General features: G+C 50.6%; 1 protein-coding gene across 1 annotated transcript; it reads left to right on the forward strand.

Annotated features, from left to right (window-relative positions):
- Positions 1-1,787: 1,787 nt before the first annotated feature.
- LOC142403875 (uncharacterized) lies at positions 1,788-19,431 on the forward strand. The gene is made up of 6 exons (XM_075490174.1): positions 1,788-3,579; positions 9,193-9,429; positions 13,727-13,877; positions 15,443-15,507; positions 19,172-19,234; positions 19,316-19,431. The coding sequence occupies exons 1-6, from the start codon at positions 1,788-1,790 to the stop codon at positions 19,429-19,431; spliced, it is 2,424 nt and encodes an 807-aa protein (XP_075346289.1).
- The last annotated feature ends 100 nt before the right edge of the window (positions 19,432-19,531 follow it).

The following is a 19,531-nucleotide window of genomic DNA, read 5'->3' on the forward strand; positions in this document are numbered from 1 at the left end:
GGCCAGGCTCTGCAATAATAGCCCAATTTCCAATGTGGAATATTCAGCTTTGGAATCAGAAAATGGGGTGTTGAAGTCATCATTGGCCTTTGAGCGGGAGACAGGAAAAACTCTAAGAACCCGAGTTGATAAACTCGTGAGTGAAAATGATAAACTTGTGAGTGAGAATGGTAAACTCGTGAGTGAAAATGATAAACTTGTGTGTGAATATGACACCCTTGCGAGTGAGAATGGTAAACTCATGTGTGAAAATGGTAAGCTTGTAAATGAGAATAGTAAACTTGTGAGTGAGAGTACTAAACTTGTGCATGAGAATAGTAGATGTGTAAATGAGAATAATAGACTCGTGAGTGAGAATAATCATCTTAAACAATTGCTGGAAAGGGTTAATCAGCTGCTAGATAAAATACAGCCTTCTGCTCCAGTTGAGCAGATTCGTAGATTAATGCATGGTGCAAACCCTGAAATTGGGGATAGTGATCTTTGGTTTGACAGTGATGATCATGAGGTCAAAGGTACCTCCGATTCCGAGCCTCAATTGATTTCCTTACGACCTTTGGTCAAAACTGAGACCGCTGTTGATGACAATGTTGAAATCTGCACTACTGTGCGAACAATTCCATGGTCACCATTGGCCCAATCTCTGGGTAAAAAGAATAACCCAGCTGGGGAGAATTGCCTAGCTGGAAAACCCCCAACCCACAAGGAAAGTGCACCTTCTGCACCAGGCCTAATTGATGAGGCGGAATCTCAACGAAAAAAACTTTCATCCCCAGGGAGGGCAGTGAGCCCCTCTGCTCGGCAGGTATTAGCAATTCAGTGGCTCTCTGATGAATACTCTGACCCTATCATTGCCATTCCCATTGGACCCCGAAAAAGATTGGTAAACTTTCTTATTGACACTGGGGTCCAAATATCAGTAATTACCCATGAAACAACACAAGCCCTGGGCATAAGACCTGGCCGACGCAGGGTTAAATTCACAGGAATTGAAAAGGAATGCACCGCCGAAAAAAAATCACCCTGGTTGCTAGAAGAACGAAGATTAACCAGGGCAGAGGTATTAGGCAGTGCTGCATATACTAACATTCTAGGATTTGACATACTGCGTGGGCGTATGTGGAAACTCCCGGATGGAACTGTGTGGAGTTTTGCAAGAGGTAAAAAGGAATCAGGCATAGTGAAACTGAGTCTGTTACAAACACCTATACCCTTACCCCCTCTCAAATCACTAATGTTCGGCAATATCCATCTCCAGCAGCAGTGCTTATGGGGATTGACGGGGTGGTAACGGAATTGGAAAAAAGAGGCATCATTAAAAGGACTCATTCGCCCTATAATTCACCGGTGTGGCCAGTAAAGAAACCAACCGGCCAATGGTGTTTTACAGTAGATTACCGACAGTTAAACGCTAACACTGCACCTTTGACTGCTGCAGTTCCAAACATGGCAAAAATAGTGACACTGATACAGGGAGCTGCTCATCCCTGGATGGCTGCCTTGGCAGGAAAAGTACACCGGATTAGCACCTGGTGCATCTCACCCTCTTTTTAACCCTGCCGGTTAAATACAACCGAGCACGTTTGTTTTCTTTTTGTGTTCACAGGAATCCTGAAAGAAGACGACTCCAATTGAGGTAGATGTCTGCAAAATGCGGCAAGGGGAGTTGTATTGGAATCAAAGTATACTTCAAATCCGGCAGCATTTTGCAGACAACTCCTTTAATGTGTAGCCAGAAAGACCCAGGATGGCCGTGGTCCCAAGCCCACATTAAATACAATGGGATTATGGGAACACGTGCCATCAAGGAAAGGCTAAATTTGGCTACGGTAGTCATGCATGGAGTCGAGGTGTTCTCGAGGCACGAGTGGAGCTGGGACGAAGGATGGCTTCCACTCCTGAAGGGAAAAGCAGGAGAAGAGATCCGGGTAGGGTGTAGAATGATCAACGGGTCAACCCATGAAAGGGTCACATCTATGACAATATCCAGCGTTTCTAGAAGCCCAATAGCATCAAAGTCTTGTGTTACCGACGAATGGGATTGCTGGTATAACTTTACTCTAGTGAGACCCACTATTGTAGCCTGTGTATGGCAACAACACTGCACGGGGCCAGGGATGTCAATGCGACAATGTATAGGCCTGTCATTCCGGTTCAAAATAGATATGGTTGAACCTGATCCAACTACACCACCCGACCTAACCTCACCCCCTCCATTTGACACACTGCAAGATGGAGTTAGGAATATACCTCTCCTTGCCACAGAACTTCACGATGACCCTTGGGACCATGCATTGTCACGATATAGTGCAAGCACTGGAACACAACAGAACAGAAGGAACTTAAGTCTCTCTGTTCTAGTTACCTGTTCACCATTCCTGAGCACATCTTACGCAGGATGGTCAGCATGGTTGCATAAACGGACTCTCATCTCTCCAAAACGATCAAAGAGAGATGTGACTGGTGTCTTAGGAACGGGACTGGGAGTCTTAAACAGCATAGATGCTGAAGTACTTGCTAATAAATTAGCCACAGTAACCAATGACTTGGGTGCCCTGAAACACCCTTTACAATCTTCTCTTTCAGCTCTGGGAGCTAACCAATGGCTCTTATCGGATCTGTTGCCTCAGTGGGGAAAGGTAAATGAGAAGGACCACCAGTTAATTGTGGATGCACTTGGTGCAGCCCAAAACAATGTTTCTTTAGCTCTCAGTTGCATCCAAGCTCAACTGTGGATGCAATCTATAGTAGCTGCAATTATACGGGAGGGTGAGGAAGGCACCATGCCCACTGAAATTCAAAAAGTAATTTGGGATAATGCAACTGAATTTGAGAAAGAATTCCAATGCTGGTGGTATCCAGTTAATTTCACCTACGACCCTACTGACGGCAAAGCCACAGCTTTTGTCTTAACAATACGCAATGCTTCGGTATACACCATGTACCCTATCATTGCGTTGGGGTTGAATCACAATGGAGCCATACTCTATCCGTTAGAACATAGAGTATGGGCCCAACAAAATGGAAACCTATGGCAAACTATTGATGTGAGTGCGTGCGTTGTACGGGAACAACAAGGATTTATTTGTGAGAGTAACACCCTCAAAGCCCAAGACATTTGTCTTGACACTGAACAAAATGTTTGCCATTTTGAAGTACAACCAGATGAAGGCCCTGAAACTGTACTTGTATATATTGGGAAAGGATGCGTTTGCATGAGAACCTTTTGTGATTCTGTATTTGTAGATAATACCACTGTAGATATAGGTAATCACTCAAAGATTTGTGTTTGCAATTTTACCAAAATTATGGGATGTGACTTCAACTATTCAGCTCCTGTCACAACTCACCAACTGCTGCAAGCTGACTATACGCTGCATCAAGACTTATTACCTGCCCCTATTGGAATGAAGCTCACATTGGTGAGAAAACTACTGCAACACGATGACCTGAATCAACTGCTGGAACGCATCTGGAATAATGGACATAAGATATTAGTCACCGTCCACCAAGATGTGGAAGAGATACATCGCGTCTTAGAACGAGTGAAGCAGGATGGAAGACACCGTTGGTGGGATGGTAAAGCGGTTGTCCCAGCAAATATCCCCGCAAGACGTGTATGTACTCAATAATCCTCGCCCGGAGAATGTGTGTGACACACCCAAGGCATCCCAAGGTACCGTGAAGCTTGAGTGACTATAGTCACGGGGTGGATTATGTGGGATAATGGCCGAGGTGACTTAAAAATTAGAATGTTTATTCACACTTAAGGCACAGCATTGAAGAAGCCTCCCAGGTGGAATGCGGCTGACATGTAAGGAATCCATGGCATGGGAGTTCCCTAGGCCTGCAACCTTAGATGTCGGTAACGCCAGGGGAACTTGGTGTGCTGACTCTAAGAGGCGCTGCCCAGAGGGTGGAGCGGTGTGGAGATGCCGCGGCCAGGCTCTGCAATAATTGGGGAACATAAAGGTGTCATGGAACTGATAAGCTGCATATTTACTGCCCTGGGCCAACAGCCTGCCACGTTTTTGACAAAATGCTGTCCTTTTGGTGAACTTTGCTCATTATAACATCATTACAATACCAAAACACACCTCCATCCCAAAAGCTCCCCGCCTCCAAGGTGCGACCACCCCTCACTGAGCTGGCACACTGAATTTTTCTAGCTTATACCTTTAAAAGCAAAGCGAAAAAACTTTACACCAATCCTAAACAAAGGTCTGTATGACTAGAGTCACTCAAGCTCCACCCGAAAGGTGAAAGATAGTATAAAATGGTTTAAGAGAAAGAGAATGTTAGGGAAGACACCATCGTGTACCACTCTGACGTTTGGGATCAGTCGACGGGCTGAGCCTCTCTTCCCCCCCATCGGGACGCCTTTGGGTAAGAGTCGAACACTGGGTTATACCAAGTGCCTCCCCGGGAAACTTAGAAATCTCTATAGAGTCGCTTTATTATTTTCTTTTAACGCGTTTGTGTCCGTCCGTGTTACTCGTATTCTTCCGGCTGTGTTATATCCGGCCGTGCTACTCATATTCTTGATATACGTGTTGTGTCTGGCCGTGTTATATACATGTTTGTGTCCGGCCGTGTTATTCCTACTCATATTCTTGACATTTGTATGTGCTTTGCAGACAGTTGATTTATCACTGGTAATCCAAAGAATCTGTGTGTCTGTTGCTCTAATAAACTGAACTCTTCGCTGCTCTGGCCGTGATAGTTCCTTCAACACGACCAGACTGGGGGGGTGTAAAAGTTAATGCTGTCGCCTTAGTGAAAACCCTGAACCAATAAGTGGCTACACATACGGTCCTTAAAAAATAAATCGTTGACCAGGTCTGAGACTAAGACTGGACCTAGCCGCACCTAGGCTCCTCTCTGAGAAGGAGTTTAGAAAGCAAGGGGGTCCTGTCTGAACCTCGTGACTCAACGGGAGGGTTCCCCCTCAGCCACTCCTCAGACTCCTGTTTGTATGCGACAGTAACTCTTAAGGCAACACCATGCTTAGTCTAAACCACTCTAGACTATTAAACACATTTCCTTGAAACACTTTCCCAAAATCACAAGGCATGGCTTTCTGAAAGAGCTCTTTTCCTCGGAGCTGCATGTGAGCTAAGCCAGATGAGAGAGTCTTGCCTGCTGTGAGTCACTGAGGCTGATGGCAGGTCACCCAGCAGTTTTGGCAAGGACAGAACAAGACAGACACATGTGCTTCTCTGTGCTGATGGTAATTTCTGGAACGTGTCTTGCATAAGTTGGTCTTCAGGTTTTGCAGGTTGTAGGTTTGGCAGGATCTATTGTGTCAGTAACACGATGGTAATAACCAAACCCAGTGGGATGGGGATGAAAAAGAAGAAAAAACCCAACAGAGAGAGGAAAATAAAACCCAAGAAAAACAAGCGATGCAAATGAAAACAAGTGCTCACCACCAACTGACCGATGGTCAGCAAGGCCCTGAGCACCGGCCCCGCTGCCACCCTCCCCCCCAGGGTTATTGCTGAGCACGACATCATATGGTATGGAATGTCCCTGTGGTCAGTTGGGGTGTGTCCCCTCCCCACTTTCTCTGCATCTCCAACCTACTCGCTGGCTCTGTGATGTGAGGAGGAGAAAAGGCCTTGATGCTGTGTAAGCGCTGCTCAGCAATAATGAAAACATCCCTGTATTGTCAGCACTGTTTTCAGCAGAAATCCAAACCATGGCCCCATACTAGCTACTGTGAAGAAATTTAACTATCCCAGCCAAAACTAGGACAGTAAGGCATTTTGGATTTAGTATAATTTGCAGGAGTGCTTGAACAGTTTAATGTGATGTTGAGGTACGGTAGTTACAATGTCATTGGAAGAAAGTGAAGACAAAGAAGATGAAGATGGCAAAGATACTCAAAAGCGTTATAACCTTGAGAGCAGAAACATGTCATTTAGAGTTATATGAACAGTTTTCCTTCAGTGGATTGAAGGAAAGATTTACAGATGATGTTTTGCTATTTCCACGTCAGAATTTAGTGATTTTAACATAAAGCTCTCCACTGAAATGTAAAAGAAATGATTGATATATCCTGGGAAGAAGTGTAATTACGTAGACTGGATAGTCTTACTCTTGGAGCTTACAGTTCTCCTTAACATGCAGGTGTGTCTTTTTTCACTTGTGCTGTGCAGTGATTAAAAAAACAAACAAACAAACATAGAAAACCACCCCTGAAATGAGAGGTGGGTGAGACATATCACGTTTTCTGCCGCTTCCACTGTCCTGCTTTCTCTTGAACTTGTTTGTATCAGTATCTTAAATTTCTTGCTTACTCTAGAGCCAAGAGAGTGTATGATATTTTGTTCGGTCCAGTCTTCTCCTGTCAGGCAGAGATGTCCATGTAGACGTGCTCGGTCACAGCACGTCTAAAAGGACTAAGGGTGGGTGCGTGGTTAGTGATGGTTCTCCCTTATCCACAGTGCTGTCAGTCACATTAGGGAATAATGCTTTGGAGGGGTTTCAGAACAGTGCTAATTACAGGATAATTATAAGATAATTACTGGGGTAGTCTGAGGGTATTTGAAAAACAAAGATTTGGGGACGAGAGGGTAATATTAATTAGCTGCAAATGTTTTACAATGCAGCTTTTGGGGTTCAGTTAGGATGATCATGGAGGTAGTGGCTGAGATTGTGTAATGCAAATTATTTTCTTCTGGAGCTGAAGCCCAAATCACCCTCTAACAGTCTTAGTCAGACTCCTGAATCTGGAAGTATGCAGTTCTTTTCTCAAAACTGGAGAAAATTCAGTTGGAGGGAGAGCCTGTTTGGAAGTTGTAGTAGTTTGGGGACAGAGGCCAGCTGGGGGCTGGGGCCTTCCAGGGTGGGGGCTGTTTGTGCCCCGTGCCCTTGGCCTGGCACTCACAGCTGGGAATGGACTTTCCAAAATGCTGCTGGAAGGAGCCAGATGTGGCCAGCCCTGGCACGGCCTCAGGGTCTGCTGCCAAGCTGCCTTGGAATCAGCTCTTCCCAGCAGGACGTTGCCCAGGAGTAACTTTGAGTGTTGCTGTTGTCCTTCAGGAAGCATGGCACACAGCAAGCACAGCAGAGCTGGGCCTGTGCCAGGAGAAGACTTTAATGAGAGCCGGGGCTGATGGTGACAGTTCCCAGCAGGTGTCCAGCTCAGGAAGAGGCAGGTAAGATGGCAGAGAGGGGACACGGGCTGGTTGTCACTTCTCTTGCAGGAACAAGATTTAAGAGCAGAAGGGAGGCAGGACAAGTGGGCCCATGAGGTGAAAAAGTGCATGAGAAGCTGTCACAGTCAGGATGAGAGCAGAGGGAGAAGAGAAGGAGATGCAGGTGACGTGGCTGGGACAATGGTTCCGAGGTAGCAAGTGCCACACAAGCAGAGAGAGAGGCAGAGGCATTGGGAGGTGGTGGAGTGGGTGAGAAAGATGCCTGGGAGAGAGGAGAGCAGGGGGAGATGGGAGACAGAGATGGAGACGGAGGGGAAAAAGGCGTGGTGTTGGGAGTGAGGACGGTGCTGCTGTGCAGGTGGTTGTGAGGTCAGAGGTGTGTGAGGAGCTGATAGGGCAGGAGCAGTCCCCTGGCTTCTGCATGTGCTTGTGAGGTCAGAGGTGTCTGAGGAGCTGATAGGGCAGGAGCAGGCAGGTGTGAGCAGCCATAAAGGTGACTGGTTAGAAGGGGAAATGACTGAGCAGAAGAATGTTCCTGTGAGCCCGGGAGCTGCGAGCCTGGCGACCAGAAGCATCCTTGAAACGTGCAGCCGGGCGCTTTGCAGCACAGCGAGGTAGCGAGAATCCAGACACCTCCAGGTCATCTCTGAAGTGAGGCTCTGTCTGTTACGGTATTGTTCCCCCTTTGCGCTCTCTTTTGGAGTCGGTTCGGTATATCCACCCAGCTGTTGGTCAGCTGGGTCCCCTTGGGATGGGTTTGTCCTCTCCTCTGGGATGCTTTGGCCCTTTCTGAAAACTGTCTCATTCACTTTATACCAGCATTATATCTCCATATAGGCAGTCTCTCATCAGTAGATCTGCTGCTATTTCAAGGAGAAGTTCCCTCCCTCATGATAAGGTTGTAGTCACCTGCAGTAGTATACACCTACTTGGTTGGTGCTGTTCTATCGACTCGTGCTGAAAGATCGGTTGTTGCAATACGATTGATGGCTGCTCTTCTTGACTGCTGCCATAGTAATGATTGATCCTATGTCATGGATTGCTGATCGAAATGGGAAGCAGGTCCATGGCCTGTAGCTTCCCAGGGCTCCTCACAGGCATCTCCAAAGTGTTCTGTCCCGCTGTGGAGGGCGCTGAAGTCCTGGGTAGCAGCCCCAGACTCCACCAGGGGAGATACCCAAAGAATTTGGTGTACTTTGGCAGCAAGGCCATGCCCAATACCTCTGTGGAAGTACCTCTGTGGAAGTCTTGCCCGCAATTTCCCAGAGTCTTCTGGTTTCCTCTGGAGGCAAGTGCATTCCCAGGTAGCAGCCCCAGAATCTTCTCAGGTAGCTACCCAGGGAGCATTGTGTATGCTGGGGGCAGGTCCATTCCTGTTGTTGCATCAGGACTTTTCCCATACATCTGCCGGAGCATTTTCATTTTCTTTACAGACAGCGAAAGTCCCAGGTAGCAGCATCACCATTTTCCTAGTTTGTTAGCTGAAGAGTTTTCTTTGTGTTGGAGGCAGGTCCACACCCTGTAGCTCCTCGGGAATCCTCTGAGGAATCTGCAGAACGTTTTGGCTTCCCCTGGACACAGCTGAATCTCGCAGGGGGCTGTCCCAGCATTTTCCAAGGTGGCTACCCAAGGTGTTTTGTGTATGCTGGAGTCAGGTCCATGCCCAGTAGCTCTGTGAGGCTCCTCCGAGACATCTCCAGGAGTATATGGGTTATATCTACAGACTGGTGAATTGCCAGGTAGCACCTCAGCACTGTGTATGCTCCTTTGGACTCCTCCCAGGCAGCTCTGGAATGTTTTACCCTGCCCTGGAGACAGTGCAATTTTGCAGGTAGCAGCCCCAGACTCCTCCAAGGAATCCACCCAAGGAGTTTTACCAATGTTGGAGGCAGGCCCATGCTCTGTACCTTGCGGGACTCCTCTAAGTCAGCTTGGGAGTGTTTTGACGTTCCCTGGAAATGGCTGAATTTCCTGGGTGGCAGCAACAGACTCCTCCTTGATAGTTACATGAAAAATTTTCCTCCTTTAGCACTCAATGTGCGTGCCCAGAAGCTCCCCGGGACTCATCCAAGGCATCTCCATGAGTCCTTTGGCCTCCTCTGGAGATGGATGACCTCCCAGGTAGCAGCCCCAGAATCCTTTAACGTTGCTAGCCAAGGTGTTTTGTCAATGTTGGAGGAAGGTCAATGGTCCATAGTTCCCCCGGACCTCTGCCAGGCAGCTCCAGGAGTGTTTTTGCCTTTTCAGGAGATGGATGAATTCCCAGGTAGCGGCCCCAGACTCCTCCCAGGTAGCTACCTGAAGCGCTTTGTAACATGTCGGAGGCAGCTCCAAGTCCAGTGGGTCCCCAGGGTTCCTCCCAGGAAGCTCCAGGAGTGTTTTGGCCTCCCCTGGAGACAGCTGAATTTCACAGGTAGCAGCCCCAGACTCTCCCATGGAATCCACCCAAGGAGTTTTGTCAATGCTGGGGGAGGATCCATGCCATGTAGATTTCTGGGACTCTTCCCAGGCAGCTTAGGAGCTTTTTGGCCTTCCTTGGATATAGCTGAAGGCTCCGGTAGCAGCCCCAGAGTCCTCCTAGTTAGTTACTTGAAGAGCTTTATTCATGTTGAAGGCAGGTCAATGCCCAGTATCTCTCTGGACTCCTCTCAGGCATCTCCAAGAGTGTTTTGGTTTCATCTGGAGACAGCTTCATCTGAAGTCATGGCTAGTAGCCCCAAACTCCTCCTAGGTAGTTAGTTTGTTTTGTCCATGGTAGAGGCAGGTCCATGACTGGCAGCTCCCCACGAGTCCTCCTAGGCATCACCAAGAGTGTATTCACTTCTTCTGGAGACATCTGAAGTCTTGGGTAGTAGCCCAATAATCCTCCCAGGTAAGTTGTTGAGGAGTTTTCTTCATGTGGAAGGCAGGTCCATGTCTGGTAGCTCCCCAAGGCTCCTCCCAGGTACCTCCAGGAGTGTGTTGGCCTGTGCTGGAGTGTCGTGAAAGCATGGAATGCATCTCACTCCAAAGAGAGAAGCAGCAATGTGTTGTATTGAGGTAGAAGAATAATTTGACAGGGTTCATTAAATTGGATGGCATTTAACAATGTTTAACAGTGGTTTACCATGGCTTACCAAGTTTGGTGGCAAGGTTCCCTTTATTAATTATGGCTTGGAAGACACATGCACAGGAAAATCGAGTGAGAATCGAATTAGAATGATTCACACAGAGACCAGAGTGCAAAGGGTAAGGAAGACCCTCCGGCTGAGTCATGAGGTTCAGAGTGGACCCCCTTGCTTTCTAAACTCCTGATGGAGCTTAGATGCGGCCAGGTCCAATCTTAGTCTCAGACTTGGACAACAGCTTATGTCTAATGGAATTACTTATACAAAGTCTATAGTCATTAACATTTAATAACTACATGGATTAGTAATGTTTCATGAGGATTAATTCAGCATGCTGTCAGTCACTTACCAAAGATCAGCCATTGGTAAGAGGTCTCTCTGCCTCGAGGAGCAGCCTTGAGAGGTGTCCCAGCTCAAGGGGAGATCACCGCCGTGCAGCCACGCTGCCTAGCAGGGAGAGCTCAGAGAAGGCTCACTGAGGCTGCACACATTTATGGAATAAAGCGGTTGGCTTGTAGTCAAATGACATGTGATGGGAAAGGTATGCATGAGAGTCCTTGTACCCACAGCTTTCTGTGTTCCTTGATAAATGAGTCTTGGGAAAGCCACCCACTATTCATGTGTCAATCGCATGATCGGTGTTCCAAGCTCACAGGCATCGATGCTCACTGTGTCACTCTGCTCCTTTATGGGTTTTAAGAGAACAGATTGGAACTAGAGGAGTTCTTGGCCTGGCTACGGCTCAGGCCTTCACCTCCTTTGGAGCCTGAACCAATCTACTGCTAATTTGGTAAAGGGGTTGAGTGCATACGTCACAGGGGTAATGCATACGTCACAGGGGTTTTAAACTGACAGAGGGTAGATTTAGATTAGCTATTAGGAAGAAATTCTTTACTGTGAGGGTGGTGACACCCTGGAAGAGGTTGTCCAGACAACTTTGGATTCTCCCTCACTGGAATTGTTCAAGGCCAGGTTGGAAGTGTCTTTGAGCAGCCTGATCTAGTGGAAGATATCCCTGCCCATGGCAGGGGAGATGGCACTAGATGATATTTAACGTTCCTTCCAACCCAAACCATTTTATGATTCTATGATTGTGTGAAATGGAGGCCGTAGGGGATATAAAGATGAGGTCTTGCTCCGACAGGGGCAGACCTGGTAGGAAGACACCAATCGAATTTCCCATTTGTAGTCTTGGTTATGTCTTCTCTCCGTTGTAGAAACCGCTCCAAGAAAATGCCTGAACCCCAGAGGAGGCTGCAAGAACAGCCCTAAACAGAGATTGTTCTTTTTTTCTCCCTTCACTCTGGTTTGAAAATTGGAGAAGGGGCTTCTTCCTCGCCGGCACCATCATATGCCCGTTCCTTCCTCAGTCAGTGGGGGGCCGGCAGCAAGCAGGCGAGTTCTGTGGGACCACAGAGTCTGCCTCGTAGGACTACGGTAACTCTGGGGAGGTGGGTCAGGGCACCAGATGGACAGTGGATTTCCTTCGGGGATCTTGGCATTGCTCTCTTTTCCCTCCCACACTGCAGCTTTCTTCATGGTTGCCACACTGCTCCCTCTCAAAAGATCTCACCGAGATCCATGTCATTTGTCTGCCTTTGGCCCTCCTGGTTTTGCAGCCCTCCAGGAGAGCCTTTGGGAGGCCCCTAGCTGTGCCCTCACACAGCTTCTGGGGTTTCCCCACTGTTCTGGCCCTTTCAGGAGGACCTTTTCACAGCTTCTTTTGTCCTGGTTTCATCTGGAATAGAGTTAATTTTCTTCCTAGTAGCTGGCATAGTGGTCTGTTTTGGATTTAGTATGAGACTGATATTGATAACACGCTGATATTTTAGTTGTTGCTCAGTAATCTTTACACGAGTGAAGGACTTTTCAGCTTCCCCTGCTCTGCCAGGTGCACAAGAAGCTGGGAGGGGGCACAGCCAAGCTAGTTGATCCCGACTGGCCAAAGGGCTATTGCATACCCTATGACGTCATGCTCAGTATAGAAACTGGGGGAGTTGGCTGGGGGACAACGATTGCTCCTCAGGCACTGGCTGGGTGTCAGTCGGTGGGTGGCGAGCAGTTGTATCGCTTGTTTTTTCCTGGGTTTTGTTCCTCTCTCGCTCTCTTGTTGTTTTCCTTCTCATTAAAATGTTCTTGTTGTTGTTGTTGTTCCAATTATTAAACTGTTCTTATTTCATCCCACTATTTTTCTTATTTTTGCTCTGCCGATTCTCTCCCCCATCCCACCGCGGGGGCAGGCTGAGCGAGCGGCTGTGTGGTACTTAATTGCCGACTGGGGCTAATCCACAGCCCCGGCTCCTGTTCAGCTTGGTGTCCCAGGTCCTTCTCTGCAGTTTCCCTCTAGCCAGTCAGCCCCAACATATCCTGGGGCATGTTACTGGTGTTGCTTTGGGATGGATGCAGTTTGAACACCTGCAATGTGTAGATGTAAGGGAGTAATTTCTGCTTCCTTTGTAGCCACTGAAGGACGCCTTTATATAAAAGGCAGATTTCTTAGGCTCATCCCTCCTTAGGACTTTTCTGAAAGAAACGGACACTTCCATTGGAGAAAACCATGTCCTTGGAGACAGTCTCCCCTGGAGGGGTTATTTGTGCTATTGGCTATAAAGCTGTGGAAGCAGAATAGAACTATCTGGCTGAAGTGTTGGATAGCTCAACCATTAGCAATAAAAGAACATATCATGTGCAGATGGCTATTTTTCATTTCCAGAAAGAAAAAGTCTGTTTGTGCTTTCTGCGCTTGGGCTCACACTCAGAGCCTGGAGAGAAAGCTCACGTTTGAGAGGTATGAATGGGAAGGTAGACAAGGACTGTGTCATGTCACTGGGCTGCTTACCTCTATATTTATACAGATTAATTTGGCCTCATTTTTTAAAAACTGGATGACTTGAGTCTGACCAGGGGAGCCTTACACCACTTTATAGCCAACAGCACAGAAAACCCCTTCCAGAGGAGATCATTTCCATGGAGACGGTTTTCTCCAATGGATGTGTCCACTTGATCAGCTAGTTCAGCCTGGAGAATAAATGGCTTTGGGGTCCCATCCCTTGGGATGGTTCTTTTTTTAATCATTTTCACTTCTGATTTTTTTTCCAATTCAAAATCATGAATTTGATTTCAGGGTAAGATGCTTTTTTTTATTTGTGTTGTACAGAATGACCGAAAAAGACAGGGGAGGGTGACCTGGTAGACGTGGACCTAGTAGACAGGTTCCTGACCTAGCAGACAGCAACCTGGGGCAGGTGAGATCAATGTGGCTGGGATGGTGGGCTTTGCTCTTGGAGTCCAGCAGAGCCATGTCAGGGCTGTGTGAGGTGTCCACACGTGAGCTGGCCTCACTCACTGCTCGCACACACAGGGATGGTCAGAGGCTGGAGTCCTTCCCTTGCACACGCAGGGGCAGTGCATTGCAGCAGTCTTAGTGTCTGTCTGGCTTCCTGCTGCCATTCCCAGAGGGTGGGAGGCACCGCAGCCCCGCGCTGCATCACCCTGCTCTGCACTCGACTCGAGGAACCCACGGCATGAGGAACGGACACGGGGACCTAGGTGCAAGGCAGCACATCGCAGTGGTGGTTGTCCAGGGGATGTTAATGGCAAGCTGCAGGTCTGTGACAGTGTCCCTCCTGCTGTCATGCTCAGGAGATCCCCACCACCAGCGGCCTGCTTCCTCCCTGGTCCAGTCCTGCTCCCCAGGACAGCATTAGGGTCCTGGCCCTGGGGCTCCTCTTGTAGCTCCGGCTGCCCCAGCAGCACAGCAGCCTGCCCCAGCTGGACACACAGGAACGGGATGCTCTTTTTATTTCTCCCCTCCACAGCCATGGTGCCCTGCTCTTCTCCCTGGACATCCCTTCTCCCCAGAGAGCCTTTCCCCAGGTGAGTGTGTCCATGCTGGCCTGGCTGGCCGTTCCTGCACCCCTGACCATGCTCCCCACGGGGCCCTGAGCTGGCGGTGCTGCTCTGCAGAGCGAGGGGGCTGTGGTGCCCTGGGGCCATGGGGTGACCCTGCAGTGGCCATGCGGGGAAGGGTGAGAAGCAGACCCAGCCAGCCAGGGATCACTGCTGCTGAGCCCCTTTCCACCTCCCACTTCCCAGCTGGCCTATGACCAAGGAAGGTGCTTAGGAGGTTCATGAGACATTTCCATATGACACTTCCTCAGCCACCTCCAGTGTCTCCTAAAGAGCCTGTACATCACAGTACCCAAAGCTGTGCTACCTGTCCCACCTCGTCACCACAGTGGTTCCCTCAGAAGCTCTGTCATGGACTAAGGGGCTCCCGACCCTCCTGGCTGTGTCCCAGGCTGAGGGCATTGGTGCACATTTGGGTTGTAGCAGCTCAGCAAAGACTTCTCATGGAGAAAACTGGAACCAAGCACCCAGCACCCCACGTATGCAAAGGCTTTGCTTCAGAGCAAAGACATGCTGGGAAGGATGGCAGGTGGCAACGTAAGGATGAAATGAGATGCTCGTGAAGACAACAATCCCTGCAGTCCCCAAGGCCAGAGGAAAACAGGCCTGGGCCATGCCAGCCTTGCAAGAGAGCAGTTTGCTGCCTGAGGGGACTCTGCAGCACCTTGTGCCAATCTCCAGGAACACAAGGGACCCCTGAGAAAGTCCCTGGGTGAGGTAAGGCTGCAATCCAGCCAGACTGTGGACATCAGTGGTGTGGGGTTTTCTTCATATGATCACGGGTAGAGGTGGGTAGAGGACAGGGGAGAAGAGAACTGCCAGGGGCTGAGAGTATAGGGACATGAGTGGAGACCCTGGTGTGATGTGCCTCCCAATCTTGCAGCAGCCCTGGCTGTAGACGAGATGGACCTTGCCTCCTTGCCGGGGTGTTGGCATTCCGGTGCTGGCAAAAAGGCACCGGACCCCTTTGGGAGGCCCTGGTGTGTCTGCCCAGCCCCCACTCCAGTGGGACATGGCTTTCCTGGAGGTCCTGTGCCATATTTGCCAGCCACATGCAGTTGCGCTGGGCACCCCAGGCACCTGGCATGGCACTAGAGGCCTTTCTTATGCCCTTAGAAAGAGCCTTGCAATGATATCGGTGCCTGCAATGCAGGGACATGCCCGTGCCTGAGTTTTGTAGTAAGCTGAGCTCTAGTGAGTGCAGTGGAGGGAGCCCAGAGAGAGCCCTGACCCTCCTTCTGCTGCACTCCTCCTTTTGGCCAGCTGGAAGGCCAGCAGCTGCAATGGACATGTGAGTTTAAGAGACGTGCAGAAACCCTACCCATTGGGTGTAACCTGAGGTGACCAAGGGACCCTCCCTCCCAGCCCCCCAGCTCATGCTCAGGCAGGTGGGGGTGTCCCATGGATGCTCCATCAGCGCTTGCAGACACAGCCACAAGTCCTGGACCACCCCTGGCACCTCAGATGCCACCAGGTGTTGGTGTGTGAGCAGCTGACTGCCACCCTCCATCCCCATGGATCACAGAGGGAGCTCAGGGCAGGGGCTGCTCTGCAGGCACCTATTTTGTGCACGCTGAGCTGAAGCAAGAGGAATCTCAGCTCCTGTGGGGTGCATGGGGAAGAGCTGAACCCCACTGCAGTCTCTGGGCTCCTCACCAGAGAGGAAATACCTGATGGACTCAGCTGAACCCCTGCCCTGCACGGTGGGGAAATGATCCCTGCCTGTCACTGCCACGGTGTCCTGCCTGGCAAGGGGACAGGGATAGGAGTTAAGGGAGACAAATATTGAAACACTTTGTAGACACCCACGGCATGTTAGGGCAAATCCCACTTCTAAACTCTGTCTCTGCAGTGTTCAGAGAGGGACAGTCAGTGATTGCTTCAGTTAGCGTCTGCCTACGCTCCCCAGGAGAGACCCTGCTGCCCTTCAGGAGACGTCAGCCCTTGGAGCCCCAGGGACACGTGGAGAGAGCCCAGAGGGGGCAGAGAAAGTGCTGCCTTGGGCTGGTCCTCTGCTGCTGAGCTGGGCTGGGCTCCTGGCATGGAGGGAGCTCCTGGCAAGCGGGCAGCGCTGCAGAGAGACAGCTCTGCCCAGGAGCAGCTCCTCTGCAAAGGGCAGCAGGGCTGAGGGCACTGCCTGCAGGCAGCGAGGGGAGAGCAGTGAGGCAGAGAGAGGTTAAAGGCAGCCTGGGCTTGGAGGATGCTGAGAGCTCACTGGGGGAGAAATCTTCACAGCCCCTGACAGTGTAAGTGTGTGGCTACAGGGCAATGCAGCGGCAGTTGCTGGAGGGATCTCCTAAAGCTGGCACATCCCACAGCCCATGGGATCTGTAAGTACAATTCTCACAGTTTCTTTATTGCAGAGGACGTCTTCTGGAGCAGGGCTTCCTTGCTGCACCGTCAGAGGGACAGGGCGTGATGTGTCTCTGGGTGCAGTGCAATGCAGAGGCTTCCTGGAGCAGCCTCCTAAAGCAGGCATAGCCCATGTCTAAGAAGATCTGCCAGGAAGGCTCTCGAGGCTCCTTCGGTGTTGAGGAGGACATGCTTCAGAGCAGGGCTTCCGTGCCGCACCGTCAGAGGGACAGGGCATGACCGCTGCCTTCTCCCAGGAACAACCGCAGGGGTGTGAAGCCGGGTGTGCAGGCAGGGGTGCCCAGGGCTGTCCTTCCGAGCAGGGTCCCTGTGCCCCTGGGTGCTGTGTGCCACGGCAGGGAGTCTGCTGCCTGCCAGGGTCAGCACTCAGCCTGCCCGGGGAGCTCCCCATGGCTCTGCAGGGAGAGGCTGTGGGTGGAAGGAGCCACCCCCATCAGGGCAGGGTCCTTCTGCTGTCCCAAGGGTGCTGCATGGGTCAGGGCTGCTCACAGCTCCACATCACCCCCAGGACATTTCCCAGGGGACTTTTCAAGAAGCGTATCAAGGCAGGGGCTACCTTGTGTAAAGGTGTTTCCAGTTTCCTGCTGTGCTGGTGGTGGTGGTGAGGAATGGTGATGGTTCTTTCAGTTTTGGACGAATGACCGAGACTCCTACAGCGTTACAGTGAGTTATGAATTGGTTCCCAGGAACCTCATAAAGTCCCTTCACCCATTCCTTTGCCTACAGAAAGCACCAGTGTCACCTTTATGGTCTCTTCAGGGTTCATCTGATGTGCTCCTTAGGACTTGCCAACACACAGATGGCCCTGGCCAGTGCCCTGCTGCCAGGAGGAGTCTGCAATGCAGAGCTGAAGCACCCAGTGTGTGGGATGGGCTCTGTGAGCACTGGCAGGGAGGAGACATGGGGACAGAGAAACGACTCCTGGCAGGGACAGCTCCAGGCAGCAGAGACAAGGGCAGGGACGGAAAGGAAAGTGCTGACGGCAAAGGCTGAGGGGGATCTGGGCACCTCCCTGCCAGCCCTTCAGTGAGCATGCCTTTTCCCCAGTCAAGGCCCCCTGGGCTCTTCTCCCACCCAGCAGAGCCTCTGCCCTCAAGGTCAGGGCTTCCAGGGCAGGAGTTGCCTCCTCTGCAGCAGAGGAGACTCTCCCGAGTGTCTGTCTGTCCGTCCTGGCCCTGCTTCCCTTGGCACAAGCACTGGGGCATTTCTCTGGGTTTCCCCACCCCTCCCTGGTGCTGCTGCTCTTGTTTTCAGGCTCTCTGGGAAAGGGGGTTTCAGCTGCAGCTCAGCAGCTGATCCTGCAGGTCCTGCCATGCTCATGTTTCCGTGGGTGCAAGGCGGCTCTGTGGGGCACTGGGCAAAGCAGTCCATGGCATGGGGATAAGGCTGACTGTCCGTTAAGGACACCCCGTTTTTAGGGCATCCAGAAGAGCAGAGCTCTTCCCTGGGGAGGGGAGGGTGGAGATCATCTGCCCTTTCAGGCTGGATTCAGCTGTTCCCAGCAGAATCCAATTTCCTTTCAGGGGAACATCTGAGTGTGATCACCATCCAGACCAAAGAGGTGTGAGCCAAGGACAGCTGGGAGCAAGACTGATGGACAGACCAGCTCTCCTCCATCTGCACTAAGGGTCTGTCCTTCTGCCTCTCAGGACTCTCAGTGTAGCACTTGTGGTGTAGCAGAAATGCCAAGGATTTCTGCCTTCAGAAAACACTCCCCAGATGTGAGTGGGGCTGGCTGCAGGGTTGTGCAGGCAGGGGTGCCCAGGGCTGTCCTTCAGAGCAGGGTCCTGGTGCCGCAGGCGGCTGAGTGATGGGGCAAGGACTCTGCTGCCTGCCAGGGTCAGCACCCAGCCTGCCCGGGGAGCTCCCCAGGGTGCTGCGGGGAGAAGCTGTGGGTGGAAGGAGGGACCCCCGGCAGGGCAGGGCAGGGAAGGGAAGGGAAGAGAAGGGCAAGGTAGGGTCCTTCTGGTATCAAGAGTGTGCTTTGTGGGTCAGGGCTGCTCACAGCTCCAGATCACCCCCAGAGCATTTCCAAGGGGATTTTTCAACAGGAAGGTCAAGGTGAGGGTTACTTGAAAGGGAAAGAGCCTGAGCTTTGAGTTTTCTACTCCTGGTTGGCTGGGTGATGAATGACAAATGCAAATTCATCTTTCAGGTTTGGGTGGGGATCTGAGACTCTTCAGCTGTTACGCTGACAGATGTAAAAGTCTCACAGAAGCATCATGAACTGAGCTTCCCTCTGCTTCAGCTCACAGAGAGCTCCAGCATCACCTGTGCAATCTCCCCATGACTTTGCATCCCTTTGCAGAGAATCAGCATCCTGCTAATGCTGCTTGTCTCCTTCCCCTCCTGTCTATGCTTCCCTTGTTCTTCCCCTCAGATAGCTGGGAAGTGGGGTTTCAGCTGCCGCTCAGATGCTGACCCTGTGGGTCCTGTCATGCAGATCAGAATTCCCTTTTCTCCACTCTGCCCTGTTTCTTTTGGGGGATAATGTCTGAGTGTGAACATGCTGGAGGTCAAAGAGATGCAAGCACAAAGAAGCCAGGAAAAAGGCTGATGCACAGACCACCTCCCCTCACTGGGCACTAAGATGTAGGCAAACCTTTTGCCTCTCCCCAGGTACAGCTGTTCCCTCCCAGTGCAGTAAAAATGCTCCTTTTGCTCCCAAAGAACAATCCCCTGGTAATCTTACAATTATGAGTGGGTAACGTCTGACCTAAGCTGTGAGCAGGAATGCCTAATCCTCACCCCGCCCCACTGTAGGGCAGGAGTGTCTCCTCTGGAGCCCACAGCAGAGACCCTGCTCCTCCCTGTACACTCAACAAGCAAACAAAGGAGCTCTAGAAAAGGAGCTGAAGGAACGTGCTCCCAAAGAATGAGACAATTTGAGCATTTCTATGAGAAACGCTGAGTTTTATTTCAACATGTTTGTCCTAAGGTGTCAATGACCTCTCTTCCTTGGACAGGTCCCCATCGCCA

The sequence above is a fragment of the Mycteria americana genome, unplaced genomic scaffold (genome assembly GCF_035582795.1).
Source record: "Mycteria americana isolate JAX WOST 10 ecotype Jacksonville Zoo and Gardens unplaced genomic scaffold, USCA_MyAme_1.0 Scaffold_46, whole genome shotgun sequence".
Lineage (NCBI taxonomy): Eukaryota > Metazoa > Chordata > Aves > Ciconiiformes > Ciconiidae > Mycteria > Mycteria americana.

Bases quoted from the DNA above. Each gene is read 5' to 3' on its own strand.
- LOC142403875 (XM_075490174.1), top strand. From the start codon at position 1,788: ATGGGAACACGTGCCATCAAGGAAAGGCTAAATTTGGCTACGGTAGTC. The intron at 15,508-19,171 runs GTGTAACCTGAG...GCCTCTCCCCAG, and splicing joins GCAGAAACCCTACCCATTGG to GTACAGCTGTTCCCTCCCAG. The intron at 19,235-19,315 runs GTAATCTTACAA...GCCCCACTGTAG, and splicing joins TCCCAAAGAACAATCCCCTG to GGCAGGAGTGTCTCCTCTGG.